General features: G+C 35.5%; 1 protein-coding gene across 1 annotated transcript in view; it reads left to right on the top strand.

The window, feature by feature from the left end:
• The window catches only part of CADM2 (cell adhesion molecule 2), a 1093258-nt gene that overhangs the window by 973834 nt on the left and 95738 nt on the right, over window positions 1-23686 (top strand). The window contains exon 7 of the mRNA XM_026457246.1: window positions 4684-4774. Within this exon, the coding sequence (XP_026313031.1) occupies window positions 4684-4774 (91 nt within the window). The remainder of the gene's footprint in view (window positions 1-4683; window positions 4775-23686) is intronic.

Genomic DNA, 23686 nt, shown 5'->3' with positions numbered 1-23686 from the left:
AGATATATCACAAATTTTATTGCTGGCCATGCATGGTAGTTCACACCTGTAATCCCTGCACATTTGGAGGCCAAGGTGGGAGGATCATGTGAGGCCAGGAGTTCAAGACCAGCCTGGGCAACACAGTGAGACTCTGTCTCTTCAAAAAAGGGGGGAAAGAAAGGAAGGAAGGAAGGAAGGAAGGAAGGAAGGAAGGAAAGAAGGAAGGAAGGAAAGAAGGAAGGAAGGAAGGAAGGAAGGAAGGAAGGAAGGGAGGGAGGAAGGAAGGGAGGGAGGGAGGGAGGGAGGGAAAAAGAAAGAGAGAGAGAGAAAGAGAGAAAGAAAATTAGCCAGGCATGGTGGAGCACACCTGTGGTCCCAGCTACTTACTAGGCTGAGGCTGGAGGATTGCTCATGTGAGCCCAGGAGGCCGAGGCTGCGGTGAGCTGTGATCACACCACTGCACTCCAGGCTAGGGGACAGAGTGAGACCTTGTCTAAAAAAAAGAAAATAAAAAGAATATTACTTCCACTCATTTAATAATTATTTATTAAGCACACACTTTTTTTAAACATTATGCAAGACATGGAGGATATATCAATGACTTTTAAAAAGAACATTACACGAGGGTGAAAAAAGGAACATGCAGCAGTGGTATCTGATCAGATTTGAAGGTAATGAATGATTGCGCTTAGCAAATGGCATTTGAATTAAGATTTTTAAAACATGTAAGAATTAAATAAGCAAGGAATCTCTCCAAAATGGAGCATTGCTGATAATTTGTATGAAGGCAAAATGAAACACGTTTATTAAAGAACTTGATAAAAATAAAATTGCCTGGAATTCAAATAATAAAACAGAATATTAGAAGACAAGAACATAAAGGATAGAGGTTATGCAGGACTTAAATGGTTTAATAATTTTTGAGAGAAAAGATTATGAAAGGTTTTAATTAGTAAGTTGATGTGACCAGATTTATGTTTTGAGAAGATAATTTTGTTTAGTTATAAGAGTAAGATTTAAAGGGTGAAAATTTTGACACAAAGGAGATCATTTAGTATTTTGGCAAACTAGATTAAAATAGTGGCTACGAAACTATGAAGAAATAGTGAATTAATTTGAAAATTATTTAGAAGATAGATTAACAAGAGTTCAGGGGTAATTGATTGTAGAAAAAACAGGGAAACATTAGGTATTTGGTATATGTCACTGCACGGATGCTAGTCGTATCTATAGAGTTAGAGATCTATGAAGGAGAAACATGTTGGGGGAAGATTGGAGACTGAGTTCATTTTGAATACATCAAATGTGCCAGGCCTTTTAGATATCCAAGTGAACATGCCACATAGGCATTGCACATAAATAAGCTTGTGAAGCAGAGTAGAACTAGGACACAAATCCGTGAGTGACTAGTAAGTACATGGAAACTAAAGATATGAGTGAGGCTTAAAAGGCCTAGAGAAAATCATGAGAGAACAGAATTTGAATCCCATTCACCCTGATCTTAAACATGTAAAGGCTACATAGAAAAATACCACGCAACAGAATCTGAGAAAGTGTAGCCAGGGACCCGAGAGTTGAACCAGGAGTAGGCGTGTGGCAGGGAGGGGTTTGAGGAGCAGATGAGGCATAGGTATTCATCAAGGAAATCTAGGGAAGACAATTTTTTAAATCTCCTTTTTAAAATTATCTTTGCATAAATTCCTTTTTTTGTTTACTTATTTATTTGGAAAGATAAGTCTTAGAAACAGGAACTAATCAAAAACTTGGAATAATTTTGAAGTCAAATAAATGAATACTGTCTTACATCTCTTGATTTTTAGTAACTTAGAGTTTATTTAGGTTATTCCTGAGAGTATTATGGAAATGTGTGCTAAGTTTAATATTACCTGCTTTGGCGATTGCTTATGAAGGAAATTCTGTGTGCCAGATCTAAAAGGAATGCTGAATCATGCTTCAAGGGAACATTTGTTACACATATTCTCGCCTCTCCTGTGCTGCTCAAACTAAACAGGCAGAGCAAAGCCACATTTTGCCTTCCTCTTTTCTCACAGCTGCCTGCCACCGTGTAATTTACCTTTCTGAAGCAGATCCTGATGGCGGTCTTCCATTTCCCTTTGGCACGTACTATTTTTGTGTACTGAGAAGGGCAAAAGTGCCTGGGAAACAACACCTGCTCCTCACCAACCTCCCCCACCCCCACCCCCGCGAGCAGTCCTCAACCAAAGACGATACATATTCCATAAACAGTCCCGCCTCTTGCCCATCAAGTAAGGGAACTCAGAGTCATGTCTTCCACTCACTCTCAGTGCCACAGTGGAATTGAACTCAATTTGCTTTGCTCACGGGGTAGTCTGGTCAATAACACAGGCTTCATTTACTTCCTTCCCTTCCTGTCTCACTTCTCAGAGCTTCTTGACATTACCACCTGGCACATTCCCCAACTCAATAAAAGACACGCCTCCAGGTCTCTTTGTGAGGACACTGGACACCGTATTAGGGTTCTCCAGAGACATGGAGCCAATAGGCTGTACATACATATAAAAGGAGATTTATTGTAAGGAATTGTCCATATGATTATGGAGGTGAAATCCCAAGATTTGCAAAGTGAGTCACCAAGCTGGAAGACCAAGAATGCCAATGGCTTAGTTCCACTCTGAGTCTAATGGCCTGAGAACGAAGAGAATTGATGACATGTTCCAGTCCAAAGGTCTCGGGATCAAGACCCAGAAAGACCCCAAATTTCCATTCTGTTCTAAAGGCAGGAAAAAAGTCAGTGTTGCAGTTCAAACGACATCGGGCAGGAAGATTTCTTTTCTACTTGGAGGAGGAGCCGCCTTTTTATTTTATTTAGTCCTCCAGGAAACTAGATGAGGCCCTTTCATATCATGGCGTGCCATCTGCTCTACTCAGTCTAGCAACTTTAATGTTAATCTCATCCAAAAAGCAGCCTCACATTCACGCCCAGAATAATGTTTGGTCGAATAGCTGGGTACCCCAAGACACAGTCCAATCGACACACAAAATTAAACATCACAGACACCCATGTTAACATAATTCTGTTTCCCGAAATTATACATTTCTGATCTTTCACCTCAAACTTTTTCCATGAAAATTAAACTTTCCTTTATAATACGTCATGGGGAAAATAAATTTTGCTATATATATGTTTAGTTAGAGGTCAAAAGACCATAGACCTCAGTTTGACCAGAACAGTGTGGTTCACACATTAATATTTTCTCTTTTTCTTTTAAAAATGTCCTGCTTCAGAGATGAAATTATATGATTATCCTAGTCAATAACTGATTCCATAGATGTGCTGATAATGGGAAAAATTAATAAAGTATGTTTAAATCTGATATTCAATTTTTTTCTAACAGTTAAAAAAGTATGATGAATATGTATCATATTTCTTCAGATTAATTTTTCTTCCTAAGTCATTTTACACCACAAATATTTACTGTGATGTATTTGAAATGCTTATTTGCAACCAGAATATTATTTTTTATTATCTTAAATGCATTCTCTTGTTTAAATAATTGACAGAGAATGCATTTGAAAAGCATACATAATTTTAAAGTATGATATAAACTATTACATTTTATATTATACTTTATTATTCTATATATGAAACATCTAAATCATATTTTCCTTAGATAAGGTAACCCACTTAAAAATTACACAATTGATAGTAACTCATTTAACTGGCTCCAAAATCAAAGAATGTGTCTAATAACAGTGCAGATCAATTCTTCTGTTACAGCTAAGAAGGGAAGAGTAAGAATAATTGTGATCTTCTGGAGAGTTCAGAGCCAGTTTAGTTTATTGTAGAGAATGTGAAGATAAGAGGAGAAGATGATTCCACATTGACTGTGGACCAGACAATGCCAGGACTAGCAAAGTCTCATAAAGAAAGAATGTGTTAATATTGTCCCTTTTTTGAGCTTATTTTCCATTTCTTCTATGAAATATCTTATCTTTGTGTTGATTGAGGAATATTGTATGTCATACAAGTTATACATATAAATGTCTGAAAATATTCTTTAATTCTCACTAGGGATGATTTATTGTTAAATGGGAACAAATAATTTTCTAACAAACATGCAGTAGCATATATAACAAATGTTAACTTTTAATAAAATCATCAATGCTATTCGAAGTGACTCACTAGCTGTACTTCAGAGCCAGCCGCATGTACCCAGTGCCGCATCATTGCATTTTGAAAAGATTCTGCATAACGCTTGTGAGACAGTAATTGATCTTGAGTTCATTGTGGGTTCCTTATTGTGAGTCCCTGGTATTCCCGTAACAATGAAAGTGTTGTTATTCAGATGCACATGAATGCATTCAGCCCATAATAATAGTATTCACAGCCGTCTATAAATAGTTTAAGAAACAATTGTATGAAATGCTTGATATTCATCTGAACCACTTTTTGCAATTTCACTTTTAAATTCAGATTTCAGAAAAAATACAACAGTGGTGCTCAGGAGATATTGAGATATTTTTGTTCGCTTTACATAGACAGGTTGTTAGCTTTTTAAATCACACACCCTATTTTACCAAATCTAAGAAACCCTTTATAAATATACGCAATTATAAATAATATATAAGAAATGCTGAACACACAGCATGGTGCACAGTTATTAAATATCTAGTTTTGTGTGTGTTTAATCACCCTTCTTAATATTCTTTTGTTTCTAGATACACCATCAGTTAAGATTATACCATCGACTCCTTTTCCACAAGAAGGACAGCCTTTAATTTTGACTTGTGAATCCAAAGGAAAACCACTGTAAGTGAGTTAATGAGCAATAAAGCTTTTTACTTTTTTCTTTTATCTTGCTTTTGTTACAGGCTTTAACTGCAGAAATCCACAGTTTTTGTCATTTCTTGGTGGACAAAGTGATCTCTAGAACAGATAACCCCATGAACCATGTCTTCATTAATGGCTATGGAAGACTGGTTTTTACTTTGTCATCTAGTGAAGTTTCTGGGAAGATTTCCAGATGGTATTTCTTTTTTATTTTTTCCAGTAAGATACTTAAACCTGAATGGAGTGTATCAGTCACTGTTTATATCATCAGACTCTAAAAGCTACCCATTGTTGAACTTAGTTCTCCCATGAAAAACTTAGAAAATACCGAAGCATCCCCAAAATATGTCCAGGTTTTAAAGTTACATGGAGAATTATTTTCATAAAAGGCAATCAAATCTATATTTCTTATGAAACACCCAATGAAACAAGTAATGTGTCACAAACTCAATGTGCTTAATTGTAAAGTAATTTCATTATTAGAATATAGGCACATCAATGTGATAATGTCACTTCAACTCTAAAACTTCACCTTTTGAAATTTGTGTTTATAAATAGCTAGTCAAAGAATACCAATTATTAAGCAGAACTTACTTACATATGGATATTTAAATATGGATTATTTAAATTCTATTTGAAAACAATATGATCATTCTAATATAGGAACACTCTAGGCCTACCTTTATGGAATTTACTTGATTTTTTAAAAGATTCCAATTTATCTGAGTTCTGTTTAAATTTTAATAGAAGGAATTAAATTGTTCTTTGTATATAACTATATGAGATTGCTTCTGGAAAATCAGGTTAAATTACTAAAAATTTGCCTCCAATAACATTTATATTATTTACGTATAAGTTTCATATTGTCCCATCCATCAGGATTTTTTCTAAAAGAATTGTACGATAGATGCCTGACATTTTAACTTCATCAAGTGTATGTATTATATTTTTTACCATATTAATAAAACCATGCCCTCTTTACCACAGTTTTGATATTTTTAAACTGTTCTCTCTTCTAGTAATTATTTTGCAGACATTGTTTTTGCTCTTCTTTCCTTCAGATTTATCCAAAAGTACGTTTTTATACATTTGGATTATGTGCACAATTTATGCAATTAAATGAGGTGAAATTAGGGAACATGTTTTATAGAATGCTTGAAAATAAATGAGTGCCTGCTCTAGTAGCATCCGATTGTCTTACAATGATTCTTTGATTCCATATCTACTTCCAACTGTAGAAACATTATTTTACTTATGGAAATCATTAGACTTTACGTTTTATATAATTAAATATTTAAGTAGTTTATATCACTCATCTAAGATATGGTTGAATGAATGTGTCTTCTTTTAATCTCTTTTCAGTTACCTAGAGATAATCTTGGATGTGTAATAATCCTCTGCACTGCAGATGAATGAAAAGCGCAACATTTCTCATTTATTTTATTTAAGAATACAAATTTCAAGAGACTTATAAAATGGAAAATATTACCTTTTGTCAGAAGTTTCCTGATTACTATCATTTTGCAAACAGAGAAAGGAAATAAGAAAGGCTTCCTATTTTACAGAAGAGAAAACTAAGTCTCAACTAAAGTTTTAACTAAATTTTCGTATTTATCCCGATTTAAAATGAGTGAGAATTTATCCAGATTTAAAATGAGTGAGTGAGCTACTTCCATTGCTAAATGTAAATTTCCATTTATTCTAGCTAAAGTTACTTTTGAAAAACTAGAATGGGGCTGACAATGGTTTTTACTACTGAAGTTGAGCCCCTAGATGCTTTAGGGCGGTGAACTGGCAAGTTTCGTGATATATTTCACTGTTGCCATCCTCCTTTATTAGGCTTTCTTCTATATTTATAATATTTCTGGAAACTTGTCGAATTTCTACCAAACTAATCATTTCTGGCATGGGTTCATAACCACATAAAAATCTGTAATTTAATATGGTAGCTTTTGGCAAATAACTCATGAGCTCTACAACGTCTTCAAAGTAAAGTAATCATGATATGTTGCCTTCATCTTCATAGATCCCAATCTTATATTCTGTATGCTATGGTCCACAAGTAAATATGTATTAACTGATTTCTTGTGTTATATTCCCATTCACAACTTCTCCTTTATCATATTTCCTTGCAGACTGTCAGGACATTAGCATTAAAGTTAGAATCAACTTCTTTGATACCTTTCTTCATTTGGACTATTGCTTTTTCTTCATTCTTCATAATCATCTTAAATAAACTTCTCTATATTGTTACAGTAACTATCTTCTCCATTAGAGGAAGGCATTGATCTTTTAAAAACAGTCTCATTTTTAGCCTTTCAGAAGTATGTATACTATTTCCAACAGTGCCAGATGAAGCAGAGAGGACAAAAAACAAGAGAAGTCTGAAATAATTGGATTTTCCCAGAAGGAAATCTTACTGATCATAAAGAAAAGTCTTACTAGAGCAAAAAGAACAGGATGCAAATTGAAATGGTTTAATCTGGGAGTTAGTAGGGTGTAGGGAAGTGAAGATAGTCACTAAAGGAAAGGCTATCAACTTGAAAAAACAAATCAAAAAGTGGAAGAGGGATAAGAAAAAATTTTGTAAAACACATTTTAAAATAAAACATAACAATAATAACATATAATGGGGAGTATTGCATATTTTAAAATAGCAACAAAAGAGTGGGAGTTGAAATGAAATGTGTGAAATACTTAATCAGCAGGTTAGAATGACCTGTTTCACTCAGGTAATCACTGTCAAAGTTCTACTCCATTACTTTGCAACTATTGTACCTGTATCTTCATTTTGTTATTTAAGAACCACTGAGAAGCAACACTATAGCTTAGCCTTTGAGTGAGGCCCCAAGCACTTAATATTTATCATCTTTATCATTTACCTGACCCACCTCTCATTAGCATGTGAAAATCAGGAATGAATAGTGGCTATATGATTTCTTTATATCCTGTAGCTGTCTTCAATAATACATTTAATTTGTGGTCAAAACTTCATTGTTTCTTAAAAAGTATTTGACTAATATGTTTTGAAGAATAAGTTATTCACAATAATTAGGTTTATTGTGCAATTATGCATACTAGATTTATGGCAAAAACAAAAGAAAAATTGTGGTTACCCGAAAGTAAAATAGTAAGTACAACATAAACATTGTGCTGGATATATAGAAAAATTTATCAATACCATAATTATTTTCTTTTACAGAATGGATGCCAAATACATATTTATCTCACTGAAAATGTCACATCGCTTTTTTGGAGGTGTCACCACTATCTTTTGTGTAAATCACAACAACATGGCATTGCACTGAGGCTGGTGTTCCGAACCTGCCCTTCTTTATGCTAATGTTGTTTTCCTTGTTCTAAATGTGAGGGCCCCAGTGACTGTTTATGAACAATCATGCCTTATTTGCCTGCTTTGGACTGAAGCCTTTTGCCATTTTCCTGTGAAACAGCTGCATAACTTGGGCCAGGACCAAATTGTTCCACTTGACACTACTATAGAAGCTTTCTATTCTTTCCTTAAAAGAGAGATTACTGTACATGTCTGTCCATTGTTTTAATTTTAGTTTAAAGTGCGGACCAAGCTAATGCCAGCCACTTTTCTTTCAAGTCCCCAGAGTTATTGCCACCCTCTTCTTTCGTTGGCTGAATTCCCAGACAGCTTTCAGGCAGTAGCATTATCCATTTACAAAAGTAAAGAAACACACACACACACACACACACACACACATCATGAAACCTTTATATTACATTCAAGTCATGACCTTAAATGGTACGAGGTTGCCCCCAACACGCTGTAACTAATGAGTCATCATTCATTTTAATCAAATGTGCAATGCTTTTTAAATTCACCTCCAAAAAAGCGATGTGACATTTTCCGTGAGATAAATACGTATTTGGCATCCATTCTGTAAAAGAAAATAATTATGGTATTGATAAATTTTTCTATATATCCAGCACAATGTTTATGTTGTACTTACTATTTTACTTTCGGGTAACCACAATTTTTCTTTTGTTTTTGCCATAAATCTAGTATGCATAATTGCACAGCACATAACATTCCAATTCTATAAAAGAAGAAAGAATTTAATCCTTAGGAAGACAGATCACATACTATACAGCAACTAGTGAGATGTTTTAGAGAAATAATTATGCATCTATTTTTGAAATGATCAAGAATTAAAGAACTCTGATATGTATATATTAATGTATTTTTCTATTAGCATATTTAATAGAGAATTTTAAACAAACAAACAAAACATAGACAAAAGGCTGGGTGCTCACACCTGTAATCCCAGTACTTTGGGAGGTCAAGGCAGGAGAATCCTCTGAGGTCAGGAGTTCAAGACCAGCCTGGGCAATATGGTGAAACCCCGTCTCTACTAAAAATACAAAAAAAAAAAAAAAAAAAAAAAGCCAGGCGTGGGTGGTGGGTGCCTGTAATCCCAGCTACTGGGGAGGCTGAGCAAGGAGAATCTCTGGATCCTAGGAGGTGGAGGTTGCAGTGAGCCGAGATCATGCCATTGCACTCCAGACTGGGCAACAAGAGCAAAACTCCATCCAAAAAAAAAAAAAAAAAAAAAAAAAGAAAAAAAATTAAAGCAGAACAGTTTTATACAAAGTCAATTTTCTTAGCCTAAGATTTACCTTTTTACAAGTCACAGGTTATTTGCTAATCATTATGCAGGCCGATTACCATCAGACGAAATGACAAAATAAACCAGGAATTACAGAAAGCAAGTTATCATCTAGAGTGAAATGTTGTTTATCAAAATAAGATGAAATATGTATTTTAAAATAATATTAATCTATAATAGCAATTTTACATTATTTGACCTAATATGTAGCAGTTGTTATTACAGAATATTTACCTCTCTCCTGCTGTATAGAAAATCTCTAATTAATCATCAAGACCTGTATGTTATTTTCAAATAGGAAATAGCCTAAGCTGTCAGGCTTTGAGGCACAGAATGTTTTGGGGTATTGTAGAAAGAGAATGAGGACCTAGGTTTACATTATAAATCTTTGGATATCCATGGCCTGAGTAGTCCTGAGCAAATCACTTAACCACACCAAGTATTTTATTTTCTTCCTTTTTTTAAATTGATGAACTTTATTTTTAGAGCAGTTTTAGGTTCATGGGAAAATTGAGTGGAAAGTACAGAGATTTCTCCTATACCCCCTGCCCTCACCCACTCACAGCCTTCCTCAGTACTGACATTCCATACCAAAATTTTACATTGGTTATAATCAATGTACCTACACTGACTCATCGTTATGACACCAAAGTCCAAGGTTTACATTAGGGTTCACTCTTACACATCTAGTAGTTTTATCTCTAAAATGAAGAACACAAAATTTAGCAAACAGGTGGTTTTCATAATGACAGTGTATATGAAATGTCAGCCTCCAAGTAATTGTATACTACATCATGACAATGAGGATGATAAATTATTATTTGATCAAGGAAATACGTACAGTGTATCTCAGCAAATTTCCAACTCAGAGGTCTTAATTATATATTTAATACACATGCTAATATTAGGCTATTATGGCAGTTCTGACAACTGAGTTATCATCTCACATATATTCTCAGGCAATGGAATCCAAGATTTCAGGCAAAATAAACACATTTCAGGACAATGGGTCTGTATTTTCAAAAGCATATTTAAACAGCAAAGGAACCCAGACTGAAGTCATGACAAAACTGATATAGCAACTTGGATATTTTATCTGAAGTTAAATAATAATAGTAATAAATTAGAGAGAAGAGAGGCAGTGTCATGAACCTCAGTTGGTGTAAAATCCAAAATAGTTAAAATGAGACACTGGAAAATCCTGAGCCACAGGAAAAGCCCCTTCACTAATTTACCTTAATTTTAAGGTAATACAAGTTTAGATCAATTTGCAAGGAAGAGAAGGACTTAAGATTGAGTTTTAGTTTGATACGTTTGGGAAAGGCTACACTCTGAAGCAGTTTTATTGGGATAAAAGGGACTAAGTGGTTAGCAAGCTTTGACAAAGAACAAATGCAGATCTGGAAGGCCTTCAGCAGCCCTCACTAAGTAGGTGGTTTGGCTCAGGAGTGGTGACGAATCCAGGGTCAAAGATTTATAAGACCTTGTTTTGGCATAGTTTTTCATAATTTTCTCTCACACATAATTGTTTAATTTAAATCACACAACTATTATGTTGTAAAAGGTTTACAAAGACTGTTGTAATCATTTCAGTTTTTTTAGATGAGGAAAAACAAGCCTTGTTCAAGTTATATGATCTTGAACACAGCTGGTAAATGGTAGAACTGGGATTACAAGCAAGTTTTCCTTTTATAGTAACAACAATGATGGTTGTATTTTTTTGTTTACCCAGTGATTTTTAGCATTGATTTTTTTCACAATAATTCAATAATGTTGGGAAGCATTGAAGACTTCTTCTAAACTGCTAGGACAGCCCATATTTCAATCAAATAATTGTTAGAAAAATACCAGTTATGTAGGCTCAAAGCTTTGTTGGCATATCTAAATATTATTTAAAGAGTTTCTAAACAGACCTAAATATACCTAAGTAGTTTCTGCCTAGATTTTATAATGAGGCCAATAATTGTTCAATTCTATTATATATATATGTATATTAAAAATAGATTATATTGTATTCTTTTTATTTTTAATTATACTTTAAGTTCTAGGGTACATGTGCACAACATGCAGGTTTGTTACATATGTATACATGTGCCATTTGGTGTGCTGCACCTATTAACTCGTCATTTACTTTAGGTATCTCTCCTAATGCTATCCCTCCCCGCTCCTCCCACCCCACGACAGGCCCCAGTGTGTGATGTTCCCTTTCCTGTGTCCAAGTGTTCTCATTTTTCAATTCCCACCTATGACTGAGAACATGTGATGTTTGGATTTTTGTCCTTGCGATCGTTTGCTGAGAATGATGGTTTCCAGCTTCATGCATGTCCCTACAAAGGACATGAACTCATCCTTTTTTATGGCTGCATAGTATTCCATGGTGTATATATGCCACATTTTCTTTATCCAGTCTATCATTGATGGACATTCAGGTTGGTTCCAAGTCTTTGCTATTGTGAATAGTGCCGCAATAAACATATGTGTGGATGTGTTTTTATAGCAGCATGATTTATAATCCTTTCAGTAGATACCCAGTAATGGGATGGCTGGGTCAAATGATATCTTTAATTCTAGATCATTGAGGAATCACCACACTGTCTTCCACAATGGTTGAACTAGTTTACAGTCCCACCAACAATGTAAAAGTGTTCCTATTTCTCTACATCCTCTCCAGCACCTGTTGTTTCCTGACTTTAATGGTCACCATTCTAACTGGTGTGAGATGGTATCTCATTGTGGTTTTGATTTGCATTTCTCTGATGGCCAGTGATGATGAACATTTTTTCATGTGTCTGTTGGCTGCATAAATGTCTTCTTTTGAGAAGTCTCTGTTCGTATCCTTCGCCCACTTTTTGATGGGGTTGTTTGTTTATTTTCTTGTAAATTTGTTTGAGTTCTTCGTAGATTCTGGATATTAGCCCTTTTTCAGATGAGTAGATTGCAAAAATTTGCTCCCATTCTGTAGGTTGCCTGTTTACTCTGATGGTAGTTTATTTTGCTGTGCAGAAGCTCTTTAGTTTAATTAGATCCCATTTGTCAATTTTGGCTTTTGTTGCCATTGCTTTTGGTGTTTTAGACATGAAGTCCTTGCCCATGCCTATATCCTGAATGGTATTGCCTAGGTTTTCTTCCAGGGTTTTTATGGTTTTAGGTCTAACATTTAAGTCTTTAATCCATCTTGAATTAATTTTTGTTTGAGGTGTAAGGAAGGGATCCAGTTTCAGCTTTCTACATAAGGCTAGTCAGTTTTCCCAGCACCATTTATTAAATAGGGAATCCTTTGCCCATTTCTTGTTTTTGTCAGGTTTGTCAAAGATCAGATGTGTAGAATGTAGATGTGTAGTGTTATTTCTGAGGGCTCTGTTCTGTTCCATTGGTCTATATCTCTGTTTTGGTACCAGTACCATGCTGTTTTGGTTACTGTAGTCCTGTAGTTTGAAGTCAGGTAGCGTGATGTTTCCAGCTCTGTTCTTTTGGCTTAGGATTGTCTTGGCAATGCGGGATCTTTTTTGGTTCCATGTGAACTTTAAAGTAGTTTTTTCTAATTCTGTGAAGAAAGTCATTGGTAGCTTGATGGGGATGACATTGAATCTATAAATTACATTGGGCAGTATGGCCATTTTCGTGATATCGATTCTTCCTATCCATGAGCATGGAATGTTCTTCCATTTGTTTGTGTCCTCTTTTATTTCTTTGAGCAGTAGTTTGTGGTTCTCCTTGAAGAGGTCCTTCACATCCCTTGTAAGTTGGATTCCTAGGCATTTTATTCTATTTGAAGCAATTGTGAATGGGAGTTCATTCGTGATTTGGCTCTCTGTTTGTCTGTTACTGGTGTATAAGAATGTTTGTGATTTTTGCACATTGATTTTGTATCCTGAGACTTTGCTGAAGTTGCTTATCAGCTTAAGGAGATTTTGCAAAATATACAATCATGTCATCTGCAAACAGGGAGAATCTGACTTCCTCTTTTCCTAATTGAATACCCTTTATTTCTTTCTCCTGCCTGATTGCCCTGGCCAGCACTTCCAACACTATGTTGAATAGGAGTGATGAGAGAGGGCATCCCTGTCTTGTGCCAGTTTTCAAGGGGAATGCTTCCAGTTTTTGCCCATTCAGTATGATATTGGCTGTGGGTTTGTCATAAATAGCTCTTACTGAGATATGTTCCATCCATACCAAATTTATTGAGAGTTTTTAGCATGAAGGGCTGTTGAACTTTGTCAAAGGCCTTTTCTGCATCTATTGAGATAATCATGTGGTTTTTGTCTTTGGTTCTGTTTATATGCTGGAGTACGTTTATTGATTTGCATATATTGAACCAGCCTTGCATCCCAGGGATGAAGCCCACTTGATCATGGTGGATAAACTTTTTGATGTGCTGCTGGATTTGGTTTGCCAGTATTTTATTGAGGATTTTTGCATCGATGTTCATCAAGGATATTGGTCTAAAATTCTCTTTTTTTGTTGTGTCTCTGCCAGGCTTTGGTATCAGGATGATGTTGGCCTCATAAAATGAGTTAGGGAGAATTCCCTCTTTTTTCTATTGATTGGAATCATTTCAGAAGGAATGGTACCAATTCCTCCTTGTACCTCTGGTAGAATTCGGCTGTGAATATGTCTAGTCCTTGACTTTTTTGGTTGGTAGGCTATTAATTATTACCTCAATTTCAGAACCTGTTATTGGTCTATTCAGGGATTCAACTCCTTCCTGGTTTAGGCTTGGGAAAGTGTATTAGTCCAGGAATTTATCCATTTCTTCTACATTTTTAGATTATTTGTGTAGAGGTGTTCATAGTATTCTCTGATGGTAGTTTGTATTTCTGTGGGATTGGTGGTGATATCCCCTTTATCATTTTTTATTGCATCTATTTGATTCTTCTTTCTTTTCTTCTTTATTAGTCTTGCTAGCAGTCTATCAATTTTGTTGATCTTTTAAAAAAAACCAGCTCCTGGATTCATTGATTTTTTTTTTGAAGGGTTTTTTTGTGTCTCCATCTCCTTCAGTTCTGCTCTGATCTTAGTTATTTCTTGCCTTCTGCTAGCTTTTGAATGTGTTTACTCTTGCTTCTCTAGTTCTTTTAATTGTGATGTTAGTGTGTCAATTTTAGACCTTTCCTGCTTTCTCTTGTGGGCATTTAGTGCTATAAATTTCCCTCTACACTGCTTTAAATGTGTCCCAGAGATTCTGGTATGTTGTATCTTTGTTCTCATTGGTTTCAAAGAACATCTTTATTTCTGCCTTCATTTCATTCGATACCTGGTACTCATTCAGGAGCAGGTTGTTCAGTTTCCATGTAGTTGAGCTGTTTTGAGTGAGTTTCTTAATTCTGAGTTCTAGTTTGATTGCATTGTGGTCTGAGAGACAGTTCATTATAATTTCTGTTCTTTTACATTTGCTGAGGAGTGATTTACTTCCAACTATGTGGTCAATTTTGGAATAAGTGTGATGTTGCGCTGAGAAGAATGTACATTCTATTGATTTGGGGTGGAGAGTTCTGTAGATATCTATTAGGTCCACTTGGTGCAGAGCTGAGTTCAATTCCTGGATATCCTTGTTAACTTTCTGTCTCGTTGATCTGTCTAATGTTGACAGTGGGGTGTTAAAGTCTTCCATTATTGTTGTGTGGGAGTCTAAGTCTCTTTGTAGGTCTCTAAGGACTTGCTCTATGAATCTGGGTGCTCCTGTATTGGATGCATGTATATTTAGGATAGTTAGCTCTTCTTGTTGAATTGATCCCTTTACCATTATGTAATGGCCTTCTTTGTCTCTTTTGATCTTTGTTGGTTTAAAGTCTGTTTTACCAGAGACTAGGATTGCAACCCCTTCCTTTTTTTTTTTTGTTTTCCGTTTGCTTGGCATATCTTCCTCCATACCTTTATTTTGAGTCTATGTGTTTCTCTGCATGTGAGATGGGTCTCCTGAATACAGCAGACTGATGGGTCTTGACTCTCTATCCAATTTGCCAGTCTATGTCTTTTAACTGGAGCATTATCCTATTTACATTTAAGGTTCATATTGTTACATGTGAATTTGATCCTGTCATTATGCTGTCAACTGGTTATTTTGCTCTTAGTTTATGCAGTTTCTTCCTAGCATTGATGGTCTTTACAATTTGGCATGTTTTTGCAGAGGCTGGTACCAGTTGTTCCTTTCCATGTTTAGTGCTTCCTTTAGGAGCTCTTGTAGGGCAGGCCTGGTGGTGACAAAATCTCTCAGCATTTACTTGTCTGTAAAAGATTTTATTTCTCCTTCACTTATGAAGCTTAGTTTGTCTGGATATGAAATTCTGGGTTGAAAATTCTTTTTTTTAAGAATGTTGAATATTGGCCCCCACTTTCTTCTGGCTTGTAGAGTTTCTGCAGAGAGATCTGCTGTTAGTCTGATGCTTCCCTTTGTGGGTAACCCAACCTTTCTCTCCGGCTGCCCTTAACATTTTTTTTCCTTCATTTCAACTTTGGTGAATCTGACAATTATGTGTCTTGGAGTTGCTCTTCTCAAGGTGTATCTTTGTGGCATTCTCTGTATTTCCTAAATTTGAATGTTGGCCTGCCTTGCTAGCTTGAGAAAGTTCTCCTGGATAATATCCTGCAGGGTGTTTTCCAACTTGGTTCCCTTCTCCCCGTCACTTTCAGGTACACCAATCACATGTAGATTTGGTCTTTTCACATAGTCCCATATTTATTGGAGGCTTTGTTTGCTTCTTTTTAACTCTTTTTTCTCTAAACTTCTCTTGCCACTTCATTTCATTCATTTGGTCTTCAATCACTGATACCCTTTCTTCCAGTTGATTGAATTGGCTACTGAAGCTTATGCATTCGTCATGTAGTTCTCGTGCCATGTTTTCAGCTCCATCAGGTCATTTAAGGACTTCTCTACACTGGTTATTCTAGTTAGCCATTCATCAAATCTTTTTTCAAGGTTTTAACTTCTTTGCGATGAATTCCAACTTCCTCCTTTAACTCGGAGAAGTTTGATCCTTCTTCTCTCAACTCGTCAAAGTCATTCTCCATCCAGCTCTGTTTCACTGCTGGCGAGGAGCTGCATTCCTTTGGAGGGGGAGAGGTGCTCTGGTTTTTAGACTTTTCAGCTTTTCTGCTCTGTTTTTCCCCATCTTTGCGGTTTTATCTACCTTTGGTCTTTGATGACGGTGACGTACAGATGGGGTTTTGGTGTGGATGTCCTTTCTTTTTGTGAGTTTTCCTTCTGACAGTCAGGACTTTCAGCTGCAGGTCTGTTGGAGTTAGCTGGACTTCCACTCCAGACCCTGTTGGCCTGGGTATCAGCAGAGTAGGCTGTGAAACAGTGAATATTGCTGAAATGAATATGTTGCTGCCTGATTGTTCTTCTAGAAGCTTCGTCTCAGAAGGGTACCTGGCTGTGTGAGGTGTCAGTCTGCCCCTAGTGAGGGAGTGCCTCCCAGTTAGGGTCCTCAGGGGTCAGGGACCCACTTGAGGAGGCAGTCTATCCATTCTCAGATCTCAAACTCCGTACTTCGAGAACCACTACTGTCTTCAAAGCTGTCAGACGGGGACATTTAAGTCTGCAGCGGTTTCTGCTGCCTTTTGTTTGGCTATGCCCTGTCCCCCAAGGTGGAGTCTACAAAGGCAGGCAGGCCTCCTTAAGCTGCGATGGGCTCCACCCAGTTGGAGCTTCTAGGCTGCTTTTTTTTACCTACTCAAGCCTCAGCAATGGCGGGTGCCCCTCCCGGAGCCTTGCTGCTGCCTTGCAGTTCGATCTCGGGCTGCTCTACTAGCAATGAGCAAGGCTCTGTGGGCATGGGACTCTCTGAGCCAGACACGGGATATAATCTCCTGGTATGACGTTTGCTAAGACCCTTGGAAAAGCACAGTATTAGGGTGGGAGTGACCCGATTTTCCACGTGCCGTCTGTCACAGCTTCACTTGGCTAGGAAAGGGAATTCCCTGACCCCTGTGCTTCCAGGGTGAGGTGATGCCTCGCCCTGCCTTGGCTCATGCTTGGTGGGCTACACTTCCTGTCTTGCACCCACTGTCCGACAAGCTCCAATGAGATGACCCTGGTACCTCAGTTGGAGATGCAGAAATCACCCCTCTTCTGTGTCACTCACGCTGGGAGCTGTAGACTGGAATTTTATATAACTTTTAAAAGATAAAGACTTCAGGTCACAGCTATAATACAAAATTAGTGCCAAAACAGTATCACTGCAGTGCAATACAATGGAAAGCCTAGAGCATAAATAAAATAAGCAGAATTTTAAAATAAAACACTCCTCAAGAACATGTCTTTCTTATTAAATGCTATGTTTAAAATGTTACTAAAATTATTAGTGGGATAAACATAATGATCATCTCCTTATCATATAAATACTATTATACCAGCAGTAATTGTATAATAAAGGATACAGAGCATTTAGATTGGGGGGTGTGTGTGTGTTTGTGTGTGTGTGTCTGTGTATGTGTTTTACTTTGTGTTCTGATATCTAGAGAAATGCAAAATTGTCTCAATTAATTAATTAAAAATTAAAAGCAATACAGTCAGTTTCTTCCAAAATGTCTTCAAAGATACAATATTGGAAAATTCGTTCTAAATTTTCAAAATTGAAAAAAAAAAAAAAAATATGTGCAGTCCTTTCCATAATGAGTTTCTTTTCTGAGGTCCATATGGTCTTTTGCTTCTATTTTATGGTTTCAAAATTTAATCACACATTGACTCTCTGGAAACACACAAGTGATTATCTTGGAAATGAGACCGAATATATTTGGTTTTGTTTTTGAAACAAGAAGCTGACTCTCGGTACTCTCCGCTGCTGTTATTTAGACTGGGCATGGGCATCTGTGGTGTGCTGGGCACTCAATCACTTTCAATTAAATGTTCCAATGTCTTGTGAAAGTCCCATCAGAGCTTGCAGAACCATGGTTATAGATCCATAGAGGAAATGTACTTCTTGAACATTTCCAGGTAAGCAGTTTTCTTGCAACAAAAAGCCAATTATTTTGAGGGATTATGTAAATGTTCACTGGAAAACCCTACACCAAACATGTCTCAATACGTTTAAGACACCATTTTGGAATGGTACTGTCATATACGTTTAGTAGATCTTCAGACTTGCACTCTTTTGCTCATAGATTTAAAATCCATAGTTTTAAAAATACATTGATTTTTGAGATGACATTTAAGCATTTTACCCTTTAAAATTTGGAAACATTGCATATGTGTTTATATAGTAAATTGAACAACATGGCAGTTGTAGAAAGATTGCAGAAAAATAATCACTCAACATTTTAACAATTAAAATACTGGAATTATTTATGTATTTTTAAAAGTTAGTCTATTGCTCTAATGCTATTCAATAAGATTTGCTTTTTCTTTTTGCATTTTTTATAACATGTATCATAAATTTGGAACTAATATCCCTCTAGTAGTCACCAGTACAACTTACTGAGAAATGGATTATTGCCTGCCTATTATACCAGCTGTTAAGTATCTTGACTACCATTTCTTTTTTTTTTTTTTTTTGAGACGGGGTCTCGCTCTGTCGCCCAGGCTGGAGTGCAGTGGCCGGATCTCAGCTCACTGCAAGCTCCACCTCCTGGGTTTACGCCATTCTCCTGCCTCAGCCTCCGGAGTAGCTGGGACCACAGGCGCCAGCCACCTCGCCCGGCTAGTTTGTTTGTATTTTTCAGTAGAGACGGGGTTTCACCGTGTTAGCTAGGATGGTCTGGATCTCCTGACCTCGTGATCCGCCCGTCTCGGCCTCCCAAAGTGCTGGGATTACAGGTGTGAGCCACCGCGCCCAGCCAGGCCCTGTTTCTTACTTTAAATGTACAGATGTTTCCCCAATACCTGTACCCCAAACTTTTCTATTTATTTGCTTTTGTTCATGTTGCACCTGTTTATGACCAAAACATCCTTCCCACATTTCATTCTGTCTTCCATATTGATGTAACCATCAGTTTTCTGGTCTTACACTAAAATAATACTTTTTCATGTTCTGCTTTTCATCCTATAGACGTTCTCTTGTACTAAGCTACTTATAAGAGTACTTGTTCTTGATTTTTCACACACAACTTCTGGCTTGCCTTTTGCTTTTATTACTCCCAACTCAGTTATCATATTAAGTGCTTTTAACTTTACCTTTTCTTAATTTGTAATTTTTGGCCAATAGCAATTTTACTTGGTAACCTTATTCTCATTTCTTTCCTGGCATTCGCAATATTTAAATTAATCTTTTCAACATTATGGCCTCTTGAGGGCAAGCATTCTACCCAGGGCTCAGACTCCTATTGAGTTGGTGTCTTCTATTTCTACTTGTCAAAATTCTGCTATAATTAAACACAGTAATCAACAGTTGTATTTTTCATCAAGCCTATTATAATGTCCCTAATATAGATGATGAATCTTTCTGATGTTTTATAACCCATTTATGCCACTTACTGTATGCTACCAAATATTATGGTTGATGACATATATGGTGCAGAAACTACTAGATTATAATACCACAGAACAGATCTTTATTTTAGTTTTTTATACCCCTCACAATCCCTGGTTCAAAAACTTGCACAGATTTGTTTATAGATAATTATTTGATAATTTCATGCATTTATCAAGTACCTATTAAAGAACATACAGCCATTTTTTAACTAACAAAAAGGAAAATTCATTGATCTCTTATCTGTCTTAAGATATAAGTGTAGAATGGGACACTTTCTGTTAATTAAACCTGTGGAAACACATTGAAGACTACTCTACAATAAATAGTGCTGAAGTTTTGTTTTTTCTCATTTGTATATGTACAAAGACTATCAGACACATAGATGTTTCATTTATTATATTTTAAAATGAGCCTAAATTTTAATAAGTAAAACACTCAAATTTAAGCTAACTTATACTAAAATTTATTTGATATTTAAAGAATTGCTCCCATAAAAGTATGAAAGCAATACCAAGAATAAAAGAAAATCTAATTTCATTACAACTAAATTGTACAAAAATGAAATCTGAGGAGAAAACACAGCTTGATGTACACTCCAATGGCCTAAAGCAATAATTTTTCAATAATTAATATGACTTTGCATATATGTGGAATGCTATTTATAAATTATGTTTAGAAATATATACTTGATCTTCAATAACAAAAAACCCTTAGTGTAGTTTTTAAATTTTTAATGATTACTGCAATAAATAGGCCCAGAAGTAGTCCTTTTGTATTTCTTGCTGTTTTTCAGCTACATCCTTAACTTCTGACAGAAAGTTATTAAAAATTATATTTGTAATCAGCTTCACAATTTTCAGAATACTGCTCTTTTAGATTGCTTTGTATTTACATTTTAATTTTTTTAAAAAGCTACCAAGAAACCCCAGCTTCTAATGTTTCTCCTCTTCTCCTTTTTTGTTCCTCCTCAATTATTTAGCAGTATTTGGGCTTCATTTAGAGATGTAATCTCAGTTTACCCAAAGGGGAAATGCCGAGGCTAAAGTTTGTTCAGGATTCTTTTTTCCTGAACTCGGTAAATTTCAAATCTTTTACTTGAACAATCTTCAAATCCATTTGTCAATTAATTTACATTTACCTTATCCCTCCCTCTCTCTAAAAATATAATAACATAAACATTGGGCGTATTATGCATAGACTCTTACTATAATTTCTTAATCGAAAAGTCTTTGCTTAAAGCAGAAAAAGGATCAAGATGTTTATGCAACTCCTACCACTTCTTTCACTTTCCAGTGAAAATATCACAGGAAATAGAGAGGAATTAAGTTTTTAAAAATCTCCCTGGTTTTAAAACTTTAATAATACTTACTGCCCATCTGTGGAATTTCTAAACTGAAATAAAGCCAGTAGGCATCTTCATGTGGTGACATGGTACATAAGCATAAAGTTACTGACTATATGATTGTGCTTTGTCTTAAGGGAAGTGTAAGATATAAATATTTGAAATTTTTGTTCGTTGTCCTTTAAGATAGAACAAGATGTTTTCTTGAATTTGACTTTTTTTTTTTTTTTTTCCAGATAGGAAAGGTGACTTTTTTTTTTCCATTTAGGAAAAGTAAGTTTAATTTTCATAGGATTAATTTCAGTGTTAGACGCCAGTATATCCTGTCCTTATGAAAAAAAGGCAGCACAGATCCCAAGGAGGGATATCACTGTTTGGAAAAAGGAGAGACTGGAGAACATTTCAAATTTTGCATAGTGTTTAACTCCTGTCCCTTTCCACACCAGGAAGATTCTTTTCCTGGGAGACCTACATGATAGGACTCACTTCTCCATTACTGAACTTCTTGTTCCTTATTCCTGTTAGGAAGCACGAACCTGAAAGAGGTGATGTGAACGGTTAAGGCAAAGAAAGTTTCCGTTCTCAGTATCTAGGGAGTGAATAATCCCATAGTTTCTAATAGCAGAAAAGATTAGAAGCACTGTTGCTATGGTATAATGGCACAGAATAAATGCACCAAATACAAATTAAAAAATATCACTGAAAATTAATAATCAGGTTTGTATCTGGTTCAAACATGAAATAAAAATCAACGTCTGAGAGACTTGTGGCAATACCTTTCAACAGTGATTTATAAATGAGGAATTGTGAAACATACAGGTAATCTCTTATTAGATATGTAGAAAACAAAACACCGAGTTAATAGGTTTTCTTTAAAAAAAGTGTTAAGATTAAAAACAACTTCATCAATGAATGCCTCGGGATATTTGAGAATAAATATATAAGCATATTTTGTTTCTCTTTTTACTTTTAACTTGTGTGTTGCTCTGGGAAGAAACTGCTGAAAAAAATATCTTTAGATATAAAGAAAAATAAACGTCTTTATAGTTTTATAGAATTGATAGAAACACAATCAAAATTTTATCTCAAACATAAGTTTTCCAACTTTTTAATTATTTGGGCTGCTTAAAGAGAAACGTTCTGGGTGGACTAAGTGTTCTCATGCAGAGTGGCGTAACGTTATCATCTCACGTCTGATGCTATTTTCACTGTCCTGTTACTCCTGGTATCTAGCTCCTGCTCTTTTCAGCCTTATCACATAGAAACTATAGACTGAAACCACTTTTAAATGATGTCTTTGGATGCCTGAACAGCAGGGAAGATTGTTATTCATTTGTAGCAAGAAGCTAAATCATTTCTGGGTTCCAATTAGAGAAAGCCTAGGGGGCCCTCTTTATTAAGATGAAACACAAATTGTATCAAGACTTGCTAAACCACTTAATATTTTTATGGTGATATTGAGAAGCTTGAACATTTTAAAAACTAATTGGGAATATGTGTAGGCTATTTGTAATCTGTGCATAAACTCTAACCTCTATTTCATTAAATTTGCATCTTGTGGTGCTATTTTGCCACCTTGAAGATTTACCACAGAGACTAGGATCAAGAATTCTTGAAGGATTCAGTTCAGTGTCAGCAAAGACTTATGCAACTACATCCTCCTGTTAACCAATTTTGTAGATGCTGTTGTTGCTATTTCCTTTAAGGAAGTTTTTTGTTGTTGTTGTTTTTGAAAAAATTTGTTTTGTTTTAAAATACAGATTGGCAACTTGAATACTTTACCTAGATCTTTAACTGCATTTCTATGTAAACAATTTAAAAAGACATATTTGAATTTAACTACATATTTACAGAGCCATTTGCTTTAAGATGTTACTAAAAGCTTACAAACACAACTAGGAAAAAGTCTTGACACTTTAGATTTTGGGGGATAATTTTGAGTGTATAGAAGTGTATACACTTTAGATTTTGGGGGATAATTTTGAGTGTATAGAAGTGTATATATACATACATACAATTTTCTCTGCATGTGTTTAAAAGTTCAAACATCAGGAAAAGATTGCCTCCTAAGATACTAAATTACTTCCTTTGAGTAGTATTATAAAGATGAATGTTCTAAACCCCAAAGTATCACCAGTGTAACTGCTATTTTAATATGGGTCTTATGTAACATTGTGGATAGGACAAGATTTCTACATTGCTACAAATCAGTTTTATTTTATCATCTTTTGCTCCTTCAAGAGATGTTAAGGATGTACATAGTACAAGACAATCCACCCTATTATAAAATAAGAATTGGCAAATTCAAATAGCAGTTAAAAGATTTAGGATAAATGAAGCAAGTTGAGAACTATTAATGATTTGGCTTTTATTAAGGATACTAAGGGAGTAATTTGTCTATCTAATTGAATAATACACATTACTATATTTTTCCAATATTTTATGTACCTAGTTTCTTCACTTATTATCATATAATGCTCTTTCAGAATGTTCATGGATATAG

Source organism: Piliocolobus tephrosceles, chromosome 2 (genome assembly GCF_002776525.5).
Source record: "Piliocolobus tephrosceles isolate RC106 chromosome 2, ASM277652v3, whole genome shotgun sequence".
NCBI lineage: Eukaryota > Metazoa > Chordata > Mammalia > Primates > Cercopithecidae > Piliocolobus > Piliocolobus tephrosceles.
The sequence above is the reverse complement of the archived record's forward strand: the minus strand, read 5'-3'. Positions and strand labels throughout refer to the sequence as shown.